The 22,154-nt window shown below is 43.6% G+C and overlaps 1 protein-coding gene across 5 annotated transcripts in view; it reads left to right on the forward strand.

Annotated features, from left to right (window-relative positions):
- Positions 1-2,964: 2,964 nt before the first annotated feature.
- The window catches only part of CAPN7 (calpain 7), a 37,070-nt gene continuing 17,880 nt past the window's right edge, over positions 2,965-22,154 (forward strand). For 3 of the 5 annotated variants that reach the window (XM_065399032.1, XM_065399034.1, XM_065399035.1), the window contains exons 1-9: positions 2,965-3,066; positions 6,320-6,428; positions 7,251-7,408; positions 9,485-9,552; positions 10,589-10,789; positions 13,306-13,392; positions 17,035-17,161; positions 20,090-20,175; positions 21,341-21,434. In XM_065399032.1, coding sequence (XP_065255104.1) covers positions 2,965-3,066; positions 6,320-6,428; positions 7,251-7,408; positions 9,485-9,552; positions 10,589-10,789; positions 13,306-13,392; positions 17,035-17,161; positions 20,090-20,175; positions 21,341-21,434 — 1,032 coding nt within the window. The remainder of the gene's footprint in view (positions 3,067-6,319; positions 6,429-7,250; positions 7,409-9,484; positions 9,553-10,588; positions 10,790-13,305; positions 13,393-17,034; positions 17,162-20,089; positions 20,176-21,340; positions 21,435-22,154) is intronic. The other 2 variants (XM_065399033.1, XM_065399036.1) reach the window with 2 other exon arrangements.

Below are 22,154 nucleotides of genomic sequence, written 5' to 3' on the forward strand. Positions count from 1 at the left end.
TAGGAAATATTTACTGCAAAGAAAACAACTTCTTACGGGATAATGAACTTTATAAGTAACTGCTCCAAAATGATTTATACTGGCTGGTGGATAAGAAGAAAAACATTAATAATTCAGAGTATACACTTCCACCCACCGAACAGGCTTTGACCATAATTGAAAGTCAAGATTCCAGCTCTAGTACAGATTCCAGAAATAACAACATACTTATGGAATATAGTTCAAAACCAATTAGGACAGACAAATCTATACAATAGCAACAAGTTATTCAAAATACATGCTAGACTCATCAATAATTCTTCCCTAAAATAACTTTGATCCAGTGCATAATTAGGTTTGAAAGATATTACTCACAAAAAAATCTGGAGAGGTCAGTAATAGTTTAAACAGAAACATACTGTACTCACGCGGTCTACATGTGTGCAGGCTGTCACTTGGAGGTTTCAAAGCATTAATCTGATTGTGTGAAAACTGTGTAAGGTAGAATATTATTTAACTTGCTTACAAAAAGGGTTCCAGTTCAGTGAAGATCCAGACACATTCATGTGTCTATTAATTACTCCCGAGGGAATTCTGTGCCAAAAATATAAAAATTCTGTGCACAATATTTTAAAATTCTGCAAATTGTATTTGTCAATAAATAAAGGTGGAGGCTCCAGCATGGCACAGGCCACTGACTGCATGCAGGTGGGAGATCACCCTGCAGCCCTTCTCCCTTCCCACCCGGACACGGACTCGGACTCGGTGGTGAGGCTGCACCCAACCCTGACACAGCACAAGGGCCGGGCCTGCCCCAGAAACACTCCGGGGCCCTGCCCCTCTGTGTGGGCAGGCAGGCTCAGCAAGGCAGAATCCAAGTGTGGAGGGGCTTAATGTGGGGGGATCCAGCTGTGGGCTGAGAGGGTTCTCAATCTAATGTGGGGCAATCTGGGTATGGGTGGCTCAGTTGGGGATCTGGCCACGGGGGGGATCTGGATGCACAGGGGCTTGTTGGAGGGCCTGGGTGCAACACTAATGGGACTCTGCAGGGGGGTCCAGGTGAAGGTGGTTGTGGCTCAGCGGGGAGGGAGTCTGGGGGGGGGGGGCTAGAGCTCAATGGGGGGTCCAGATGCTGGGGGAGTGGGCCTCATTGTGGTGGGGCTCCAAGTGCAACTGGTTGGGGCTTGGTGGGGTGGGAATCCCGGTGCAGTTGGCTCATCGGTGCAGGCGGAATGGGGCTCATCAGGGGGGTTCTGCGTGCAGGGGGTGAGGCGGTCTGGATGCATGGGGGTTGGGCAGATGGGGGAGTAGCTCCCTGTACAGGAATCCTTCCCCCTCAAGAGCAATGGGTGCAGGAAGCGGGCAGGGGAGAGTTTGCAGATTCCTACAGCCAGGGGAGAAATCTGGGGGCGGGTCTGACCCGGCCCTGGATGCCATGCAGGGGAAGAGAAAGTTCCGCCCTCCCCAGCCCAGCCGTGACTAGCAGCTGAGCCCAGCACAGCGTAAGAGCCACCAGACGGGTCTTCACCAGTCCCGCCCCCTGCCCCACAGTGATTTATCTCTCAGCCACCTGAAATATACTGCTGGGGAGGGTCACATGACCGCTCTTGTGGCTTCCCTTTGCTTTCCCTTTCAGTGGGGAAGCAAAGAAATCTACGGGGGGACATAAATTCTGTGCCTGCACAGTGGCACAGAATTCCCCCAGGAGTAAATTTGGTCAGGGCTGTACTGAGGCAGCCTGAATGCCACAGATCAACCAAGCCACAGAGAACAACTCTTATTTCAGTTGACCAAAATATATTAAACATATTGATTACTGTCTACAGCAATCGTTTGCAGAATAGAAACAGCCATTGTGATACAAAGCTGAAACAGGATTGACATTTGACTGTTGAAATAGGTGTTTATTTTCCATAGTGTTTTGCCTCAGTGCTGAGTCAGCAATAGGCAATCATAGTTCTGGAAATTATTTAATGCCATGTAACATCATTTCATTAGCAATCGCTAATCTAGTGCCTGCATGCAATTCCAAATGCTTGCATAGACCTTCCAAACATCACTCGTCATACATTTTCAAGTCATTTTATACAGTAAATATTGTATGAAAGATTAAATGGGCAACACATAAAATTGCAATCCTCATGTTGATTAAAGTGACTGTTCTATATGATTAACAACATGACCAAAGCAATAAAATGTATATCGCAAACAAGAATATCAGCACTTGATTTAGCTTTTTGGCTGGATAGTCTTGTGAAAACAGTGCTCTGCTTAGTGCATGATCGCCCAACACAGTAGCATTTAACCTCAGAAAGGGAAACTACACAAAAATAAGGAAGCTAGTTATACAAAAGTTAAAAGGAACAGTCACAAGAGTGAAATGCCTGCAAGCTGCATGAAAACTTTTTAAAAATACCGTAAGAGAGGTTCAAATTAAATGTATTTCCCAAATTAAAATACATAGAGGACCAAAAAAGTGTGCTCATGGCTAAATCAGGAAGCAAAAGAAGTGATTAACAGCAGACAGACATCCTTTAAAACTGGAAGTTGCATTCTACAGTGCAAAATAGAAAAGAGCATAAACTCGGGCTAATTGCCAGCATCAATGAGCGCTCCCGTCCAGTCGGTAACCTGCAACCAGGGCTGTGCCTCCCTAGCCCCGCCTGCAGCTGACAGGGCGTCCCACAGCAGCAGGGCAGCGACCGAGCCGCACACGTGGAAGGCAGCCCGCGCGCGAGACCGGCTCTGAGGGGGTGGGGGGGAGGCTAGCCCGGCCTCCCTCCCCGAGCACGCGCAGCAGTAACCCTCCTCCCGGAGAAACCGAAACCGCCTGCGTGCGCATGCGCAGGAGAGGGTTGCACGCGAGCTGGGCGGAGTCGGGGAAGCCTCGGCCAAGGCGGAGCTGCCGTTGCGAGGGGCGGGGCGGGAGCTGGCGCAGGGAGGAAGCGGAAGAAGGGAGCGAACGAGCGTGGGTCGGGTCTGGCCATGGACGCGGCGGCGCTAGAGCTGGACGCGGTGAAGTTCGCCCAGCTGGCGGTGCAGAGAGACCAGGGCGGGCGCTACCAGGAGGCGGCCTTTTACTACAAGGTGCCGGGACCCCTCCCCCACCGCTGCAGCCGGGATCGCCCCGGGACCCCACCTCTCCGCTCCCCCACCGCTGCAGCCGGGATCGCCCCGGGACCCCACCTCTCCGCTCCCCCACCGCTGCAGCCGGGATCGCCCCGGGACCCCACCTCTCCGCTCCCCCACCGCTGCAGCCGGGATCGCCCCGGGACCCCTCCCCCACCGCTGCAGCCGGGATCGCCCCGGGACCCCACCTCTCCGCTCCCCCACCGCTGCAGCCGGGATCGCCCCGGGACCCCTCCCCCACCGCTGCAGCCGGGATCGTCCCGGGACCCCTCCCCCACCGCTGCAGCCGGGATCGCCCCGGGACCCCCACCGCTCCGCTCCCCCACCGCTGCAGCCGGGATCGCCCCGGGACCCCACAGCTCCGCTCCCCCACCGCTGCAGCCGGGATCGCCCCGGGACCCCACCCCTCCTCCCCCCCCCCCCCCACCGCTGCAGCCGGGATCGCCCCGGGACCCGACCCCTCCCCCCCCCACCGCTGCAGCCGGGATCGCCCCGGGACCCGACCCCTCCCCCCCCCCCACCGCTGCAGCCGGGATCGCCCCGGGACCCGACCCCTCCCCCCCCCCCCACCGCTGCAGCCGGGATCGCCCCGGGACCCGATCCCTCCCCCCCCCCCCCACCGCTGCAGCCGGGATCGCCCCGGGACCCGACCCCCCCCCCCACCGCTGCAGCCGGGATCGCCCCGGGACCCGACCCCTCCCCCCCCCCACCGCTGCAGCCGGGATCGCCCCGGGACCCGACCCCTCCCCCCCCCCACCGCTGCAGCCGGGATCGCCCCGGGACCCGACCCCTCCCCCCCCCCCACCGCTGCAGCCGGGATCGCCCCGGGGATCGCCCCGGGACCCCTCCCCTCCGCTCCCCCCCCGCTGCAGCCGGGATCGCCCCGGGACACGACCCCCCCCCCCCCCGCTGCAGCCGGGATCGCCCCGGGACCCCTCCCCCATCGCTGCAGCTGGGTTCGTCCCGGGGCCCCTCCCGGGAGCTCCCTACCTCCCGGATTTCATGTAGCTGCCCCGGGTGTTCCCGTCTACTGCATGGATGCCCCCCGCCCGCACACATTACTCACATCTGTGTCCCCCACACTGTGAGGATCCTCCTCCACCCGGGGCGTTAGTCTTAGAACTGGACTGTGGGGACTGGAAGATCGCCTGGGCTTTTGGCACTGACCAGTCACAACTACCAAACGGGCATGGGGGGGGGAGATGGGGGGGGTGTTGTTTAGTGGGGGACTCCTCCTTGAGTGCAGCCCAAGGTGTAAAATGGTGGCTTGGGGGGAAGATATATTATCAGATCCCATGGCAGTTTGTCTGAATGAAGGGAGGGGAGACAGTCTTCCTCAGAGCAGTGAGTATTAAACACTTGTGGCCCATCTTCGTGGAGAAGGGAAGTGAATGGCTATGCATGCAATGGGTTTCCTTTTGATCTCATCCCCACCCATTTTTCTTCCCTGAGGATTGGGGGGCTTTACCATTACTTTGAGACATTTGCCTGATCAGAGATGATTTAGAAAAACACATTTGGCATGAGGGGTGATGATGGAGCTGGGTAACCTGTATCCTTAAATACAAGTTCAGAAATATGGTTTCCCTAGGTTATTTTTAGACTGCGGAAACTAATAAACTACCTGTGTGTTTTAAAACTGGTTGGACTTGTCATCTGGAAGCTACTTACAAATGGGAGCAGATGGAGTTCCAGCCCACAGAAACTTAACCTCATTATTGCACGTCAGGAACCTTAATGTGATCTCATTGCAAAAGGAAGAGAAATACAATGTTTTTCTTCTGTTTCTGTGGTGCATTTCACAGGTAGCCCCTGGAGACATTTTTGCTTTTTGTTAACAGTGAAGTGGGAAGATTTATCTGTTTAACATCAGAGATCTAAGAACAAAGTATGCTAGAAAACTGTAAATGAACAAATTTGGGCTATTAAGTACTGTACACAGTAGCAATCAGCCTTAGCTGTATTGTTTATGACAAAATGAGTAACTGAAGTGGTGAAGCCCCAATGCAAAAGGTTATTAATGGGATGAGTTCAAACCACATACTACTTGTGTATTCCCATATAATGATTCTTGGCTTATACTTATGCAGCCTTTCATCTAACAGCACTTTACAAACCTAACTGCACTCTGAGGTCTCGGTTTTAATAGCAACTGTTTAGCTGTGTGAGGTTAGCATGGAGAGGTTACATGATCTGCCCATGGTCTCGTGTCACATTCGTGGCACTCAGAATAAAATCCTGACTTCCAGTCTCTGGCCACAGCTGCTACACAATACTTCCTCTGAATTATTTTGATTATGTTGAAGTGACAAGTTCTAGTCCAGTTCAGATGTAATACATCAGCTTTATGGTATCTACAGAATATCCATGCTATTTTTTTGTTTTTTATTTGGCGCACACTTGTCCCATCAGTAAGCTTTTAAAGACTGACTATAAAATACTGATTGTTTTCTATCTAGACTTTTTATTGACTAGCAGTAGTAACTCTGACAGCATGACCATTCTACAGTTATAATAAAATAGCTTGGGATGTTCATCTTTTGAACAGCTACCTTTGTGCTGTAATGGTGCTTATCTTTTGAAGACTTTTGCCTAATCAGAAGTGATAGTCTGATTATTATTAACAAGGCTCCACATAGACACAGATGTCTTGGGGCCTGATCTTGCAGGTTCTCCTTGTGCAAACTTCATTATACTTACCGTATATACTCGTTCATAAACCGAATATTTTTGATAAAAAGGTGACGCATCAAAGAGCGGGGGTCGGCTTATAAACGGGTCTACACCAAATTTGATTATTTTAAACTCCTATGGAATCATTGAATTGAATATCTAATACATTTTCGTTTTGTTTACCTGGAGTGTCTGCAGGCATGGAGCCCCTCAGCTCCCTGTGGCCGCGGTTAAGCCAGGGCACTGATCTAGTATAGACAAGTCCTAAGAGATGGCTTTATAGACTGTCAGGAAGCTCATTTTAATTTTGCAGGTCACTCCATGTGCTAAAATATTAAGTGGAAGGAAAAACAACAGAGGCCTCAGTTGTGACTTGAAACAAGTTTTGTGCAGGCAGATCCTCCTTGAAGTCATTGTGGCGCTTTGCCGGCCCAGGGGCTCACCTGCATAGAGCTCATTGCAAGCTCATAACCCCATCTTGCAGGAAGGACTTCTTCCTACAGCAAGCAGATTTATTGCATGTTAACTTTTCCCTCAGGAAGCTGCCCAAGCCTTGATTTATGCTGGAATGGCAGGCTCAAACTTGGAAAATATTCAAGAGAAGATAAATGAGTACTTGGAGAGAGTTCAAGCTCTGTATTCAGCAGGTTGGTGAAGAGCTTTCTAATTATATACTTTAGATTAGATTCACTGAGTGGGAAGAGGTATGGTCCTGTCAACCATATAGCTGAATTACTATATTTCATCCGATATCCAGAACCCCCCAACACATGAGTAAGCTGAGTGCTAAAATGCATCACAAATGAAGCTTATTTGGGGGAATTATTTCATATTAACATGGATAGACTTTTCTACTAAATATTCTTACATAAGGAAGTGGAGCACTTCTGTCATGGTAAATTTGAGAAAATGGTTTAGCCATAGCACGCAAAAAAAAAAAAAAAGAAGCCAAGAACAAATAACACCTAACACGTGCATTTAGGCCCCATTTCTGTACTGAAATCTATGTAGGTGGACTCCTGCTCTTTTGTGGAATGCTGCGTGGTCACGGGTCCACTTATGATTTCATTGCAGTGTTGGTGCTTGGGCCTACAACACACAACTCCCACTGAGTCTTACCAAGTTCATTTATCTCAACAGGAGTTTTTTCCAAAGAAGTACAGGATCTCACCATATTTTATAGACAACAATTAATCCATGTATAGTATTAAAGTTAACTATATTCATATTTTTATTTCAAATTTACAGTACCCTGAGGGGCAATGTCTCTAGTTCCTATGTTGTTCCTTTCTTGTATCGTGTCTTTTAGCTTAAAATCTGACAGGATGTTTAAAAGTGGTGTTGGTTTCTGGCCCATGAGCAGACATAAGCTATGTGACCATTGTGTTCTTGCTTGCCCATTGTAATAAAGATTTTTCCACCCAAACAACCATCACAGCTAGCTAAATGCTGTATTTTTTAAAATCTAGTTCAATCACAGAACACCGACCCCCTGAAGTCAAAACAGCAATTGGACCTGGAGCGTGCCCATTTCCTGGTTACACAGGCTTTTGATGAAGATGACAAAGGCAATGCAGAGGAAGCTATAGAATTGTACACAGAAGCAGTGGAGCTCTGTTTGAAAACAGTATGTTATGCTACAAGTTAACTTGGTGGAATTATGTGTTGGTAAGAAATTCTTCCATTTACACAGGTGACTGATCTTTAGAGGCTGGCTTAAAAATGTAGTACCTGTATTTTGATTTTTTTTTTGTTTTGGTGTTTTATTTGCCTTCTGTTCTCTACATCCCATTGAAAAATACTTTGCATACATTGGCTACATTCACTTGAACCTGCACTGTTCTTCAACAGTGTAAAATTGATATGTGGTTTTTTTTCTTCCTAGACTCTCTCTTTTAAATGTATATAAACCATATAAGTTTGCTGGAATATTCTTCTGGAATCTATGGCCTGTAGCCAGTAGAAAGCTAAAGCAGTTTAAAGTGTAATTCTTCTCCCAAGAAGATGGTCCTCTAATGTGTCATTGGAGACATTTTTTTGTTGTTGTTAATATATTAAAGGCAAATGCTTTTTTTTTTTTTTTTTTAAGTAACACTTAACATAACTTAAGTATTCCTACAGATTTTCACTAAACTTCTTTTATGACATTAACACTGTACAAATTAATTCCAATTAAAATAGAAATAAATAATTGCCTAATTACTTTTAGTATTTAAGTGTTACTAAATAATATTACAGGTACTGCTTTTTTCATACTAAGTCCAGTAGCCAAAACTAACTCATTAGAGGAAGAGCTCACCATCATGATGTAACTCCACCAAGTCTGATTATCTTCTTCTGCCCATTTTTTTGTTATGTGATATATTGGGAGGGTAACATTATTTCTCAAGGTAATATTTACATAAAACACTAAAACGTTTTGGTCTGAATCCTGCAAATACTTAAGCACATGCCTGACTTCACTCAGGTAAATAGTTCCGCAGAAGTCAAAGGGACCGCACAAGCTATGAAGTTAAGCACTTGCGTTCGGTTCTGCAGGATAAGGGTCTAATCAAAGACTAAATGTTTTTCCCTTTGATTTGTTGGCCCTGGGCTCTTTCTGTCTATGCAGGTATTCATCATACATCATTTTGTTGTCTTTGCTGTATCCTACTCTCTGTTGTTACCATGTGTTGCCACATATCTTTAGATTAAATATTGTGCATACAATTAATATCACTTTAACCATTCTTCTCACTTGGGTCCCTCATTAGATGCAGCTGGTGTCTGAGTTTCCCTTCACCTTGGGTAATCTGTTGCTTTAGCAAGGTGATAGTTTTATGCTTTTGGCACTGCAGGCAGTGCAAGAAGGTTCCTGTCCCCCTCCAAGGTAAAAGAAAGTCCAAACAAACCGTCCGTTCACTCTCTTGGCGACAGTGGTTCTATTTAGTTCCTTAGCTGTAGGGCTTTCTGCCTACCATATCCAGGTGGAGAGACCAGTCTATTCTTCTACGCAGGCCGTATGCAGGGAGCAGTTATCTGTTCCAGCCTGAATATTCCATTTCTCACTTCTCCCGTGGTCACTTCCTACCCTACTCTCCATCCCACCCTCAACCTCCACTGGCTCTGTTCCCAAGGCCCTTCCAGCCAGGAAAAATTGGGAATGAGACTTTAACTTGTAAGCTGAAGAGTTTTTTAAAAATGGAAGAAAGTCTTCTGATTTTTTTTTTTTTTTACTTTTATCATAAGTTTCTCTGATTTGGGAGGGGCGGGGGGGGTCAGAAAAATCAGTTGGAAAACTTAAAGGGATACGCTCAAGTTCAATAGTGTTTTAATGTAACATCTTTAATAGCTGCATTTTTTTCCCCTGTAGATTTTAACTTGATTCCCCCCCCCCCCCCCCGCATTCTATGTGAATTCAGTGCTTTCCATGCTGAAAAATTTAAAACAGTACCTTACATTCTAACATATTGTGCACACCCACTCAGATGAGACAATGAGAGAAGCAGGTTTATTTATCTTAGTATGTGGAGTTTGCTTTTTTTTTTAATCTCAGTGTAGGAAGTATTGATTGGTTTAAAAAAAGACAAATTTGGAGGAATTCTGAGGTTAAAATCTACAGGTGAAAAATAACAAGTGGATATTTGGCAGTATGACTTGCACATCTGGAATTAGATTGACAGGTGAGGTTTACAATGCCTGCTATTTTATTTTTTCTCTTAAGGCTAATGAAACTTCAGATGCAATCCTTCAATCAAAACTCAAACAGCTGGCTAGACAAGCACTGGATAGGTGAGTATTTACAAAACACTCATGCAAACCATTGGTTTGCAATGCATACTTTGAGCTGGATTCTCTGGTCCGCTCTGTCCATTTTGTGTTGCTCAGGTAGCACAAAGGGGATGGATTCTGGCTTGAAATGGCCCGTGGAGAGTTCTCCTTTTGGAGGAGAGCTCCCCACTGGCATAAAGCTGACAGAAGCAGCTCCTGTGTCTACTGCTGTAGGGGTATGATGATATGCTGGGGTAGGGAAAGAACAGGCTAAGAGTAGAATGGAGTTTCATAATGTCAGTTCACTGCTGACACTAGGTCCCTTAGGACCCCCACAGCATAAATTAGAGCAGCCCCATGGCTTCTCTAACTAATGCTGGGGTCAAGCCAGCACTGAGCCAACCCCTCCCCTGCACTGAGTGGAGCTTTGATGCAGGGGAAAATTGAACCCTTTAGTTTAATCTGTATGTATATCAGTGTATATATAGTAGATTTAGTGGGCTAGATTCCAATCTCAGTTACACAGGTATAAATCCAGAGTAACTCTACATAAATCAACAATGTAGCTGAGATTAAAATATGGTCTGTAGTATGTTGAGTTCTGGCAGATATTATTTCAACACCCTTGTCCATCTCAACATGATAAATTAAATCTCTTCATATCCACATGAATAGTGAACATCGTAATGGATTTTGATTTTTGTGTTTAGCTTCCAAAACATACGTACATTCTCACATAAATCCTCCAACTAGCATAATTTTAAAAGCGACAGAAGCTTGAAAATGAATTAGGCCTAAATTGTTTTATATGCTAATTACTTTTGGTGTATTTTTGCCATTCTTACTACGGGAGAAAGTAGAGCGAGATGCTGGCATCAGGAACTTCCTGAGTATGCATTTCACATCTACATGAAGTGACTTCTTTAGCAAGAGCAAAATAGATAGTTTTGTTTGTCTTTCCATCTGATGTTAATTATATGGAGGCATGAACAAGCAAATTAATAATTAAACCGTACATTTGTTGTTGCTGTAAACAAACATAGAATATTTGTTTTAGAGCGGAGGCACTGAAAGAATCTATGTCAAAGTCTTCTCAGAAAGACAGACAAACTGCAGCTAAACCGAATCAGCCAGTCAGAATGTTCTTTCCATTGGGACCTGATTTTTCCTTGAATGATAAGCCACAGACAATCAGAACAGTGCAAGCTAGTGAATCTCAAGGCCAGAGATACACCACAGAGGAGATTGAAGTGCTCAGGTAAGATACAGTCCAATTTTCCCAAATTTTATTATCCTTGTAAATCTACTGCAAAGCGCTAGATTGAGATATAATTGGGTTTTGCGAGGGGAAGGAGGGATGGGTGATTTTGGTTTGGTTTTGTTGGTTGCTTTTTAAGGAGGTGGGAGAAATATTTCTGTAGCATTCATTACCACAGTACAGTAGAACCTCAGAGTTATGAACACCTCGGGAATGGAGGTTGTTTGTAACTCTAAACAAAACGTTACGGTTGTTCTTTCAAAAGTTTACAACTGAACATTGACTTAATAGAGCTTTGAAACTTTACTATGCAGAAGAAAAATGCTGTTTTCCCTTTATATTTTTAGTAATTGACGGTTTACACAGTACTGTTTGCTTTTTTTTTTTTTTTTTTTTTTTTTTTTTTCCCCCCCCTCCTTTCTGTCTCTGCTGCTGCCTGATTGCATACTTCCAGTTCGAAATGAGATGTGTGGTTGACTGGTCAGTTCATAACACTGAGGTTCTACTGTATTGAAAGCTAACACGTTCCAAAAAATAATCTCTTTGTAAGTGAACACAGATGGCTCCTTGTCAGACAGCATTCTTTGTAAGGTGTATTTGATAGAGAATTTAATTCTCCTAACGGATTAAGTATTTTTTCTGTTATCTCTGTGTATTCATTATTTCTTTAGTGCAGTACAGAACGTAGACGCCACACATTTCCTACCTGAATGAGTGTATCATCTAGGGGCCTGATCCTGTGAGCTGCTGAGATCCTTGTAAGATTTACAGAGTTCTCTCAAGTAAAATTGACTTGAGTGGGAATTAAGGGTGTTTATCATCTTGCAGGATTGGTCTTTACTTAGGCCCACTCCTTCTTGCATTGACTTTGATGGGAGTAGGATCAGACACACAAATTGTAGGTGCTTTGGTGTTCAACAATTAATAGAGAATATCCTGAGTTCAAATTACAAGTATTGAAAACTCCATCAAATGCATCTTAGGTTATGTCTACTACAGTGACGACCCCCAGTTTGGACTGCAGGGGTGTGACTACAGTGCTGCACTGTAATTCTCCTCTGTGGGTGCTGCACATGCAAACAAAAAGGTTCTTAATTTGTGTTAATGTCGTCCCGTTAACGTGAACCAGGAACTTTTTAGTTCACACTCGCAGCGTCCTCAAAGGGGAATTACATTGCAGCACTTTGGTGCATACTGCTATTCACATCCCCGTAGTCCAAACTGTGGGGCAGTGGAGTGTAGGAAAATCCTTCCAAAGGACACTGTCTGGACAGATGCGCTCTGCTTTCATTTTCAAACAGATACCGGAATGTAAGATTTCAGTGGAGGTTAGTAGTGCCCAGCTCTGTGCAGGATTGGGTCCTAAAAACTTAAGGCCTGATCCAAAGCCCACTGAAGTCAGTGAGAGTCTTTACACTGGCTTCAATGGGCTTGGATCGGGCCCTAACAATATAAATATGTTTGTGCAGGAGAAGTTGGACAGTTGAATGAACCAGTTTCATTTTAAAAACAAGTTTCCTTTTTTTATCTTAACTGATAATTGTGAAATGTAAACCTTTCTAAAGCTTCAAAGAGAACTTCACAGTGCTTTAAATCCTGTATATCTTTTGTTTTGAAAATATCGTTGTTGTTATTTTGACTACCTATTGTTCAGCAGTGGTCACTGAAACTTGTTACGGTCACATCTGACTTGTACATATTTCTTGATTCTTCCTGATCTAAAATAGCCTCCATCTATAGCTCTGTGTGCACTTGACTATCTCTTTACAAATACTCTAATAAATACATCCAGTGTTATCATTCGTACCTTTACTATTTGACTAAATGATTAAAAGTGGATGAATATGAAAAAAATCATCTCTTAAAGTGCCATATCAGTTGTGGGTTTTTTTATATATCTATCTATCTATCTATCTATCTATCTATCTATCTATCTATCTATCTATCTATCTATCTATCTATATATATGATGCTTTTTTCATATTCATCCACTTTTAATCATTTAGTCAAATAGTAAAGGAGGTACGAATGATAACACTGGATGTATTTATTAGTGTATTTGCAAAGAGATAGTCAAGTGCACACAGAGCTATAGATGGGAGCTATATATATAGTTATAACTTTGTGAAAATAGAAATTTAAAGACATTGTTGAAAGTATATTTAAACAAATGTATTTTAAGGCCTTGGACCTCAATGGTACAGATTGGTGTGCAGGCAGCAGACCGTTGTACCTCTACAGAGGACCATTGGTCTGCTTTTGTGTGTATCTTTCCAGGATTGATGCCCAACCCAGCAAGTACTCCAGCTTTAGAAATGTAGAACTTGTAGTTATTCCCTATTTGAGGCAGAATACCACCGGTTCTCAAGTGCGCCATTTCTTGGCTTCTGTTTTTTCATTACCTTCATTGTTATTTCCTGGGTGTTGTGCTCTGGAAGTTGGTAAAACAAAACAGCTTTGAACATTATGGTCCAACTTTGACACTTACGATCATGTTCTCCTTTTATGATGTGCAGAAAGACATCAAAGATAAATGGTATTGAGTATGTCCCGTTCATGAGTGTTGACCTGAGGGAGCGTTTTGCCTTTCCAGTGCCATTTTCGTAAGTGAGCATCAGTTACTCCAGTTATTTTTGTCTTGTTTTCTCTCAAAGTTTTCCTGTGTCTTCATTGCATTTCCTTTCTCAAAATCCAAATTGTTCAAGTAAGGCTGTAGCTCAACCTTTACTGTTGCCAGCCAGTAGAGAGAGTGCCATTTGCACCAAGTTAGTCTGACAGTAGAAGAGCGTGCTAACAGCGAAAACTGAGGAGTTGCATGCAAAGTTGGCTTAAAACTCAGCCATGATTTTCAAAAGTGACTATGGATTTGGGGTGCCTCAAATTCTGAATGCTCCACTTGACACCTTAATGGAGCTTGACTTCCAGTAAGTGCTGAACTCCCAGCCTCTGAAAATCAGGCCCCATTAAAGTGTCTCAAGTTGAAAACCCAAAACCATCTGTTAATTCAAAATTCTGGCCCTCCTTTGTACTGTCTGAACCTGGTGCTGCTCCTCAATGCATGCTGATCCTACTGTGCTGTGTTTTTTCACCTTGTCTTATTCAGTTGCACTTCCAGCTTGTTAGAAATCTTTGGACTTGGGGAGTGGGTGTGGGAGGAGGGAGGTGGTTTTTTTGTGTAAGCCTGACATCTTCACCACATAATTTCAGAGGGCAGCTCTAGTTTCTCTTCAGCGTGGAAATGGAAGTGTGGTTTAGTGCCCTGGTTCTCAACCAGGAGTCTGGGGGCCCCAAGGGGCCACGAGTAGGTTTCAGGGGTTCCACAAAGCAGTTCCGGCATTAGACTCATTTGGACCCAAGGCAGAAAGCCGAAATCCCACGGCATGGGGCTGCGGCATGGGGCCCCAGGCAATTGCCCTGCTTGCTATCCCCCAATGCCAGCCCTGACTTTTATATGCAGAAAACCAGTTATTGTGGCACAGGTGGGCCGTGGAGATTTTATAGTATGTTGGGTGAGCTCAGAAAGAAAAAGGTTGAGAACACCTGGTTTAGTGGATAGAGCACTGAACTGGGACTTGGGAGGCCTGGCTTCTATTCTTGGTTCTGCATCTAGCATTCTGGATGACGTTGGGCAAGTCACTTCACCTCTCTATGCCTCTGTTCCTTCACCTGTAAAATGGGGATACTGATACTGACCTATTTGTAAAGCACTTTGGGATCTACTGATGAAGTGTGTTGTATAAGAGCTAGGTATTCTTATGAGAGCAGCAACCTGGGACTCGGGTGACTTCCTTGGAAGAGGGGACCACAGCAGGGACAGACACTGCTTTTAGTTCAGTTATGTGAAACTGTTGGGAAGATTTATAAATGTAAAGTTCAGTGACAATATGGGGGAAGATGGGAAATTATGAATTACAGTCCAGTATCTTGATACCTGCCAGGCCCTGAGTGGACTAGCTCAGCACTTTCCAGCATTGAGTAAATTTCTGCAACACCAGTGACCAAAAAAAAAATCATCTTTGTTGTTAAAGATGGCTTTTGGAATTCCCCTCTCCTGTTTGGTTTCATATGGGGGGAAATGTCAACATTTAGTATTTTATATTTTACTTATGATATGTCCCAGATAATTATTAGCTTTGTAAGGCTATTAACTTAAACTACTTTATAGCTGTATTTACATATGTCATAGAATCGTAGAAGTGTAGGACTGGAAGGGACCTCAATAGGTCATCTAGTCCAGACTCCTACACTCAAGTCAGGACTAGGTAATAACTAGACCATTCCTGACAGGTGTTTGTCTAACCTTTTCTTAAAAACCTCCAACGATGGAGATTCCAGAACCTCCCTAGGCAATTTGTTCCAGTGCTTAACTACCCTTACAGGTAGGACATTTTTCCTAATGTCCAACCTAAACCTTCCTTTCTGCAATTTAAGCCCATTGCTTCTTCTCCTATCCTCAGGTTAAGGAGAACAATTTTTCACCCTCCGCCTTGTAATAACTTTTTATGTACTTGAAAACTGTTATGTCCCTCCTCAGTCTTCTCTTCTCCAGGATAAATAAACCCATTTTTTTCAGTCTTTCCTAATAGGTCATGTTTTCTAGAATTTTAATGATATTTTGTTGCTCTCCTCTGGACTGTCTCCAGTTTATCCACATCTTTCCTGAAATGTGATGCCTAGAACAGAACACAGTATTCGAGTTGGGGCCTTGTCAGCTTGGAGTAGAATGGAAGAATTACTTCTTGTGTCTTGCTGACAACACTCCTGCTGATAGATCACAGAATATTTCTGTCCCCCACCCCTTTTTTTAAATAATGTTACACTGTTGACTCATATTTAGCTTGTGATCCACTATAATCCGATATCTCTTTCCACAGTATTCCTTCCTAGGCAGTCATTTCCCATTTTTTATATGTGCAACTGATTGTTCCTTCCTAAGTGGAGTTCTTTGCATTTGTCCTTATTGAATTTCATTCTATTTTACTTCAGACCATTTCTCCAGTTTGTCCACATCATTTTGAATTTTAATCCTATTCTCCAAAGCACTTGCAACCCCTCCCAGTTTTGTATTGTCCGCAAACTTTATAAGTTTACTCTCCATGCCATTATCTAAATAATTTGTAAAGATATTGAAAAGAACCAGACCCAGAACTGGTCCCTGCGGGACCCCACTTGTCCTGGCAGCTTCACTGTGAACCACTGATAACTATGCTCTGGGAAGGTTTTCCAACCATTTATGCACCCACCCCCACGTCAGCCCCCCGGCTCTGATCAGCACAGCAGTCTCTCCCACCTCCCACCCCCCCGGCAGAAGCAGCTCGCCCTGCCTGCCTGCCTATGGCTCTGTGATTCCCTCAGAGTTCTCCCACAGCCTCCTCAGCTCTCTGGGAGCAGCATCCTGAGCAGCTCTGTGAGCTCCCAGTGCTGAGGAATGTCAAAGCAGCAAGGCAGTAATCCCCCCCACTCCCCGCTGCCTGCCGCTGTGTTCTTGTACAGGGCAGAACAGGAGCAGTCCACATTAATTATTTGCTTTGTTGTGGGAGCATAGCAGCATGCTCAGCTGTCAGATACTTCCCAGAGCTTTGAAAGGGGAGGGGTGCATGCCTGCAGGGCAGCAGAGATCAAAACAGTGAGCAGAGCCGTCATTGTGGGATGCTGGTGGAAGCCAGTTATATCAACAAAACAAACAGCAGCGTCTACACTGACACTTTGATGCTTTAACTTTGCCGCAAAAAGCTTTATGCCTCTTGCTGAGGTGGTTTTATTTTGAAGGCAAAACAGAAGAGTTGTGCCGCCAAAAGTAGCTGTGCAGTGTGTACACCTCCCCTGTTTTGTCAGCGAAAGGCAGCTTTTACCGAAAAAACTTTGTAGTGGAGATAAGGCTTTAGAGAGATGTCATCAGGCCCTGCTGACCTGAAGATTTTTAACTTGTCTAAATAATTTTGAACTTGTTCTTTCCCTATTTTAGCCTCAGATCCTACTTTCAATGGCATTCACTATGTTAGACATCCAATCGCTACTCACCTTTTTGGTGAAAACGGAAACAAAAAAGGCATTTAACATTTCCAAATTTTCTGTTAGTGTCTTCCTCCTTCCCCCCTCGCCCCCCTCCCCCTCCATTGTGTAATGGACCTTGTTGATTAATGTCTGTGACTGCTGTAAATAAAATGGGACATACCATGGAAAGTTGTTTCTGATCTGTCTTTGGTTGATTTGAATTATTTTTTTATTATTATTTTTAAATCCAGAGATAAATGCGGCAAGTTACCATTGTCACCCAAACAAAAGGCAATGTTTGCCAAGTGGGTGCGGCCAGATGACCTAACAAATAACCCTACAATGATCTATACTGTGTCAAGTTTCAGCATAAAGCAGGTAAGTTGTTTTTAAAATGAAATTTGCACCAGCTATTCTGATAATTGCAGAATGAGTTCGGGGTCTTTTAAAGTAATGTTGGGGTGCTCATAAAAACCTAGCAAGCAGGAGAACTTTGCTTTGCCCTTATCTAAGACCTACATTTGATTTCGCTGTGGACCATTTGACTTTGTTACGGCTGTCAATTAATTGCAGTTAATGCATGTGCTTAACGGAAAACAAATAAACTAGATAAAAAAATTCATCATTAATTGCATTGTTAATAATAGAATACCAATTTAAAATTATTATAATTATTTTTGGATGTTTTTTCTACATTCTCCAAAATATTGATTTCAATTACAACACAATACAAAGTGTACAGAGCTCACTTTGTTATTTTGATTACAAATATTTGCACTGTAAAAAAGATAAACAAAAGAAATAGTATTTTTCAATTCACCTCATACAAGTCAACTCAGTCCTATTTCTTGTTCAACCAATCGCTAAGACAAACAAGTTTGTTTACATTTGCAGGAGATAAGGCTGCCCACTTCTCACTTTCAGGTGACATTGTAAATAAGAACAGACGTTCACATGGCACTATTGTAGCCGGCATTGCAAGGCATTTATATGCCAGATATGCTAAACATTCATATGCCCCTTCATGCTTCAATTTGTAGGCTCTAAAGTTTTACATTTTGTTTTTGAGTGCAGTTATAGAATAAAAAATCTACATTTGTTATTGAACTTTCACAATAGAGATGGCACTATATTACTTGTATGAGGTGAATTGAACAATGTGATTGAAACTGTGATTAATCAAGACTATTTTTTAATCTCATGATTAATTGCAATTTTTTTAAATTGTTTGACAGCCTTACTTTATTTATGAGTGTAAGAATAAACAGAGGGGAAATATAGGTAGGAATGGAAAACGTAACTATTGTACACCTCAGATCTCCATATCCAAAGGAATCTAGTTTAAAAAACTACATTTGGGCAGTCATGTATTCCAGTGAGCAGCCCATTATAGACTCATAAGGTATCTGCCTTCTTCAGACCTCTAAGAATCAAGAGTCATTGATCTGTTAGCTATGGGATGCACAAGGTAAAACTGGACAAGGGGCAGAGCACTCTAGCTTCTGACATGTTAACAGTAAAAATAAAAATCAGTGTTTGGCACCATACATGAGGAGGGGCACATACAATGGGTTTTTTGAGCAGCAATAAGATGAGTTTCAGAGCTTGCACTGTCTAGCCTGACCTAAACTGTTCTATCCTGCAACCAGCCACAAGATGGCAGAGCCCACCTTCAGCTAGCTTTAATCTCTTTCCATCTCCACTTGCTTCCGTGGATTTAAGAATAGTAGAAGCAAGGTTTGCCCTTTTGTTTCCTAACAGTAGCATATTACACACTTGCTTATACCATATATACTCGATCGTAAGCCGGTTTGTTTATAAGCTGAGCCTCCCAAGATGGATAAGAAAAAATGGAAAATTTTTATAACCCGTTCATAAGCCGACCCTATAATTTAGGGGTCAGCAAACTTTGGCTCCTGGGCCATCAGGATAAGCCGCTGGTGGGCTGAGATGGTTTGTTTACCTCGAGTGTCCGCAGGCACGGAGGTAAACCTAAGTAAACAAAGTGTCCTGGCACGCCAGCCGCTTACCCTGATGGGCTGGGACAGCAACTGGTGGGGAAACTTTTTTGGGGGGAGAAGCTGGGAGTCAGGGGAGTAACCCCTGTGACCACCCCCCACATGACCCCACCCCTGGCCCCGGACCCCCACCCTCTCCCCATCCCATCCCTTCCCACCTTATCTGGGGAGGGCCAGAGGAGGATGTCTCTGACCTGGCTGGAGCTGCTCCGGCAGGCTGGGCAGCGCGGCCACAGCCTGCTCCGGCGGGCCAGACCGGGCGGCGCGGTCACAGCATGTTCCAGCGGGCTGGGCCGGGCAGCATGGCCGCAGCGTGCTCCAGTGCCCGGGCGCCATGGCCACAGCCTGCTCTGGGGAGTGGGGCCGAGCGGCGCGGCTGCAGCCTGCCAGCCCCAGAGCTACAGCTGCTTCGGAGGCTGGGGGGAGAGCAGCGTGGCCAGAAGCGGAGAGACTCTGGCCCCGCCTCTTCCCTTCTGTCTCTGCTGGCTGTGCTGCCTCTCCTTGCTCCCCCTATTGGGGGGAGGGGCTGTGTCCCACCTCTCCCTCTCTATACCCGTTCATAAGCTGACCCCCTTCTCTGGTGCTTCCCTTTTTTACTAAAAAAAATTCAGCTTATGAACAAGTATATACGGTATGTAATATTAAACCATGTGTTTAATTTGATGTCTGTTAGTTGTTTGTTTGTTTTTTAACCCTTGCTAGGAAAATTAGTGGCAACTTAAGTTATTTTTCTCCTCTACCAAAGATATAACTTTACATTGAGGTTGGTGGAGCTTTGTAATTGGCAATTTTTGCTCTACCAATCCAAATAGCTATGTCATTGCTCCATTTGCAATCTGAAGTCAGACAAAACTAATTGGTCCTGACAAATGATTAACCAAATTCTGTGCAGGTAAATTTAAATTTAGGCCACATAAATGGAAACAGAAGTCAGACCACTGAGAGTGGTGGAGGGTTTTGTGGCAAAACTATATATATTTTGTCCCAATATTAAGCCCCATAGGGCCTGATTCAGAATCCTCTGAAATCAATGAGAGCTTTTCCCATTGTTCACACTGTGGACGTTTAGGAATCATCTGTCTCTGGTCCTCATCCAGTTAATTCCTTCCTTCTGTCTCAGTTTATCAGGTTTTAGTTTTGAAGAAACTTAGATTTCCCAACCCGTTGGGAGTGCCTTTGCCTCTCTCGGTTCAGAAATCCTTTTGTTTGTTGGAAGCACTTCTAATTGAACTTTTTCCTGTTAAATATTAATAACAGTTAAACCCTCACTAGTGTCTTTTGCTCCTAGACAATAGTATCGGATTGTTCTTTTGTGGCATCACTAGCTATCAGCGCTGCATACGAGAGACGGTACAACAAAAAGTTGATTACAAGGTAAATGGCTGTTCCTGTCTAAGATCTTGTCAGTTATGCAACGTTTAAAGCCTGTTTCTTTTTAACATTGGCTATAACAGATAGAAGCCTATATTATGGATGTGATGATTTAACATAGGTTTATGTTAAGCTTGCTTATAAACATACATAAACCTGAGATATTACATTTTGTAGAAAGTCCAAATGTAGACATTTGGTTCAAAATTTTCAAGCTTACCTGCCTAAAGTTAGACTCCTACATTCATATTTGGGCACTTGAATAAAAATGTCCCTATTTTCAAAGGTGCAGAGCACCTGCCGTTCCTGTTTACGTCACTGGAATATGTGCTGCTCAGCACTTCTGAAAATGAACCCCCTTTTCGTACAAGCTGAATGTGGTTTTTGAATCTTCACTTTAGACACCCATGCTTGGAAAATTTGGCCATTTGGGGGGATTTTTTTTATTTCACTTTTATCTCCCTTAATCATGCTTCATTCACTTGTTTTCACTCTTTACTATGCCAACTGCTGTACAGTACGTGCCACATTTTACCTCTTGCTTCAGCAATGATGTTAAATAGAATTGAGATATTGTTATCAACTAAAGTCCTGATCCTGTGATGAACTCCACATGGGCTTAGCAGTCTGTCACATGGAGCCCACTGTGGGATCAGGGCCCAAGAGTTTTTGAAATTTTGTTTTAATCAAAATTAGTTTTTAGCAGTATTTTGCCCAAACCACTGCCATTTGTCTTTTTATTACCTTATCCCTCGGGCAATGGTCTCTTAAAACCTTAACTTCTTCACTCATGGTCTTTGATTTGCAATGCATACAAATATTGTATGTATTCAGAAAGATATATAACATTGCTTGAATGGTAAAATATACAGTTGCATGCATTTATTTTGTTCAATTATCTATGAATGACTAGCTGACTGAGTGGGTGACTGCAGAAAGAATGAGGTGTACAGATCTTGTTCGAAATATAAATTAAAACAAGAAAATTTAGTTAAATTTCTCATGCTGTGATTCACACAGACATTCTAGTAATTTGAGATGGTGGCATGCATTTTTAAATTCCCAAAATAGATCCAATTAATGTAACGCTTTTTTAAACATCAGGCAGTATGTGTACATACAACACATTGTTCAGATATATTATAATTTCTTTTTCTTTTTCTAATAGCATAATTTACCCTCAGAATAAAAAAGGAGAACCAGAGTATAATCCATGTGGAAAGTACATGGTAAAACTTCATATCAACGGTGTCCCTAGAAAGGTAATTCGCTTTAAGGAGAGTAGTATGATTATTGGATAAGCTAACTACCTTGAAAGTTCTTTCCGTTTCATTGTGAAGCTGTGTTTTATTTCTCAGTAAGAATTCTAGATATACATTTGTTGGAAAGCATGTGCAATTATTACACCTTGCTACATTTCATTTTGGTTACATAATAATGTGTAATATAGCATAGGTGCCTGACCCTGTAAAGATGCTGTGACACTCTGGGGATCAACACAGAGCAGTAAGGGGTTTTGCCCTGTAACCCTGGGTGCTGCTGTTCTGTGCTGCTTTCGTTCAGACAGTGTGCTTTGTAGCACAGTAGCCTTACCCTGACTTTCACCAGCCTGGTTACTCCTTGGAGGGTGACATCAACACCCTTGCAGATCCAAGTTCTCCCCCAAAATGGCTTTCTCTGCAGTGCTCAGCCCCTCTTACTGTAGCACCACAAAACATTATCACATTTGCTGCGCCTTTAAAGAGACAGTACGCAACAGCTTATTCACTGGGGTTGACAAACTCTCCACTTCAATCAAAGCACTGAGTTGGTTTGTTGTAAAAGTAAAACAAGTTTATTAACAAATGGAGATAGGTTTAAGTTATGCCAAGTATAAGCAATAAGGATAGAAATAGTTTCAAACAAACAAGTAAAAATACACCTCTCAGACTGAAACTCAACAAACTAGAGTCTTTGGTTCAAAGAAGTTTTCTCACCACTGT

Source organism: Emys orbicularis, chromosome 2 (assembly GCF_028017835.1).
Source record: "Emys orbicularis isolate rEmyOrb1 chromosome 2, rEmyOrb1.hap1, whole genome shotgun sequence".
In the NCBI taxonomy this organism is placed as follows: Eukaryota; Metazoa; Chordata; order Testudines; family Emydidae; genus Emys; species Emys orbicularis.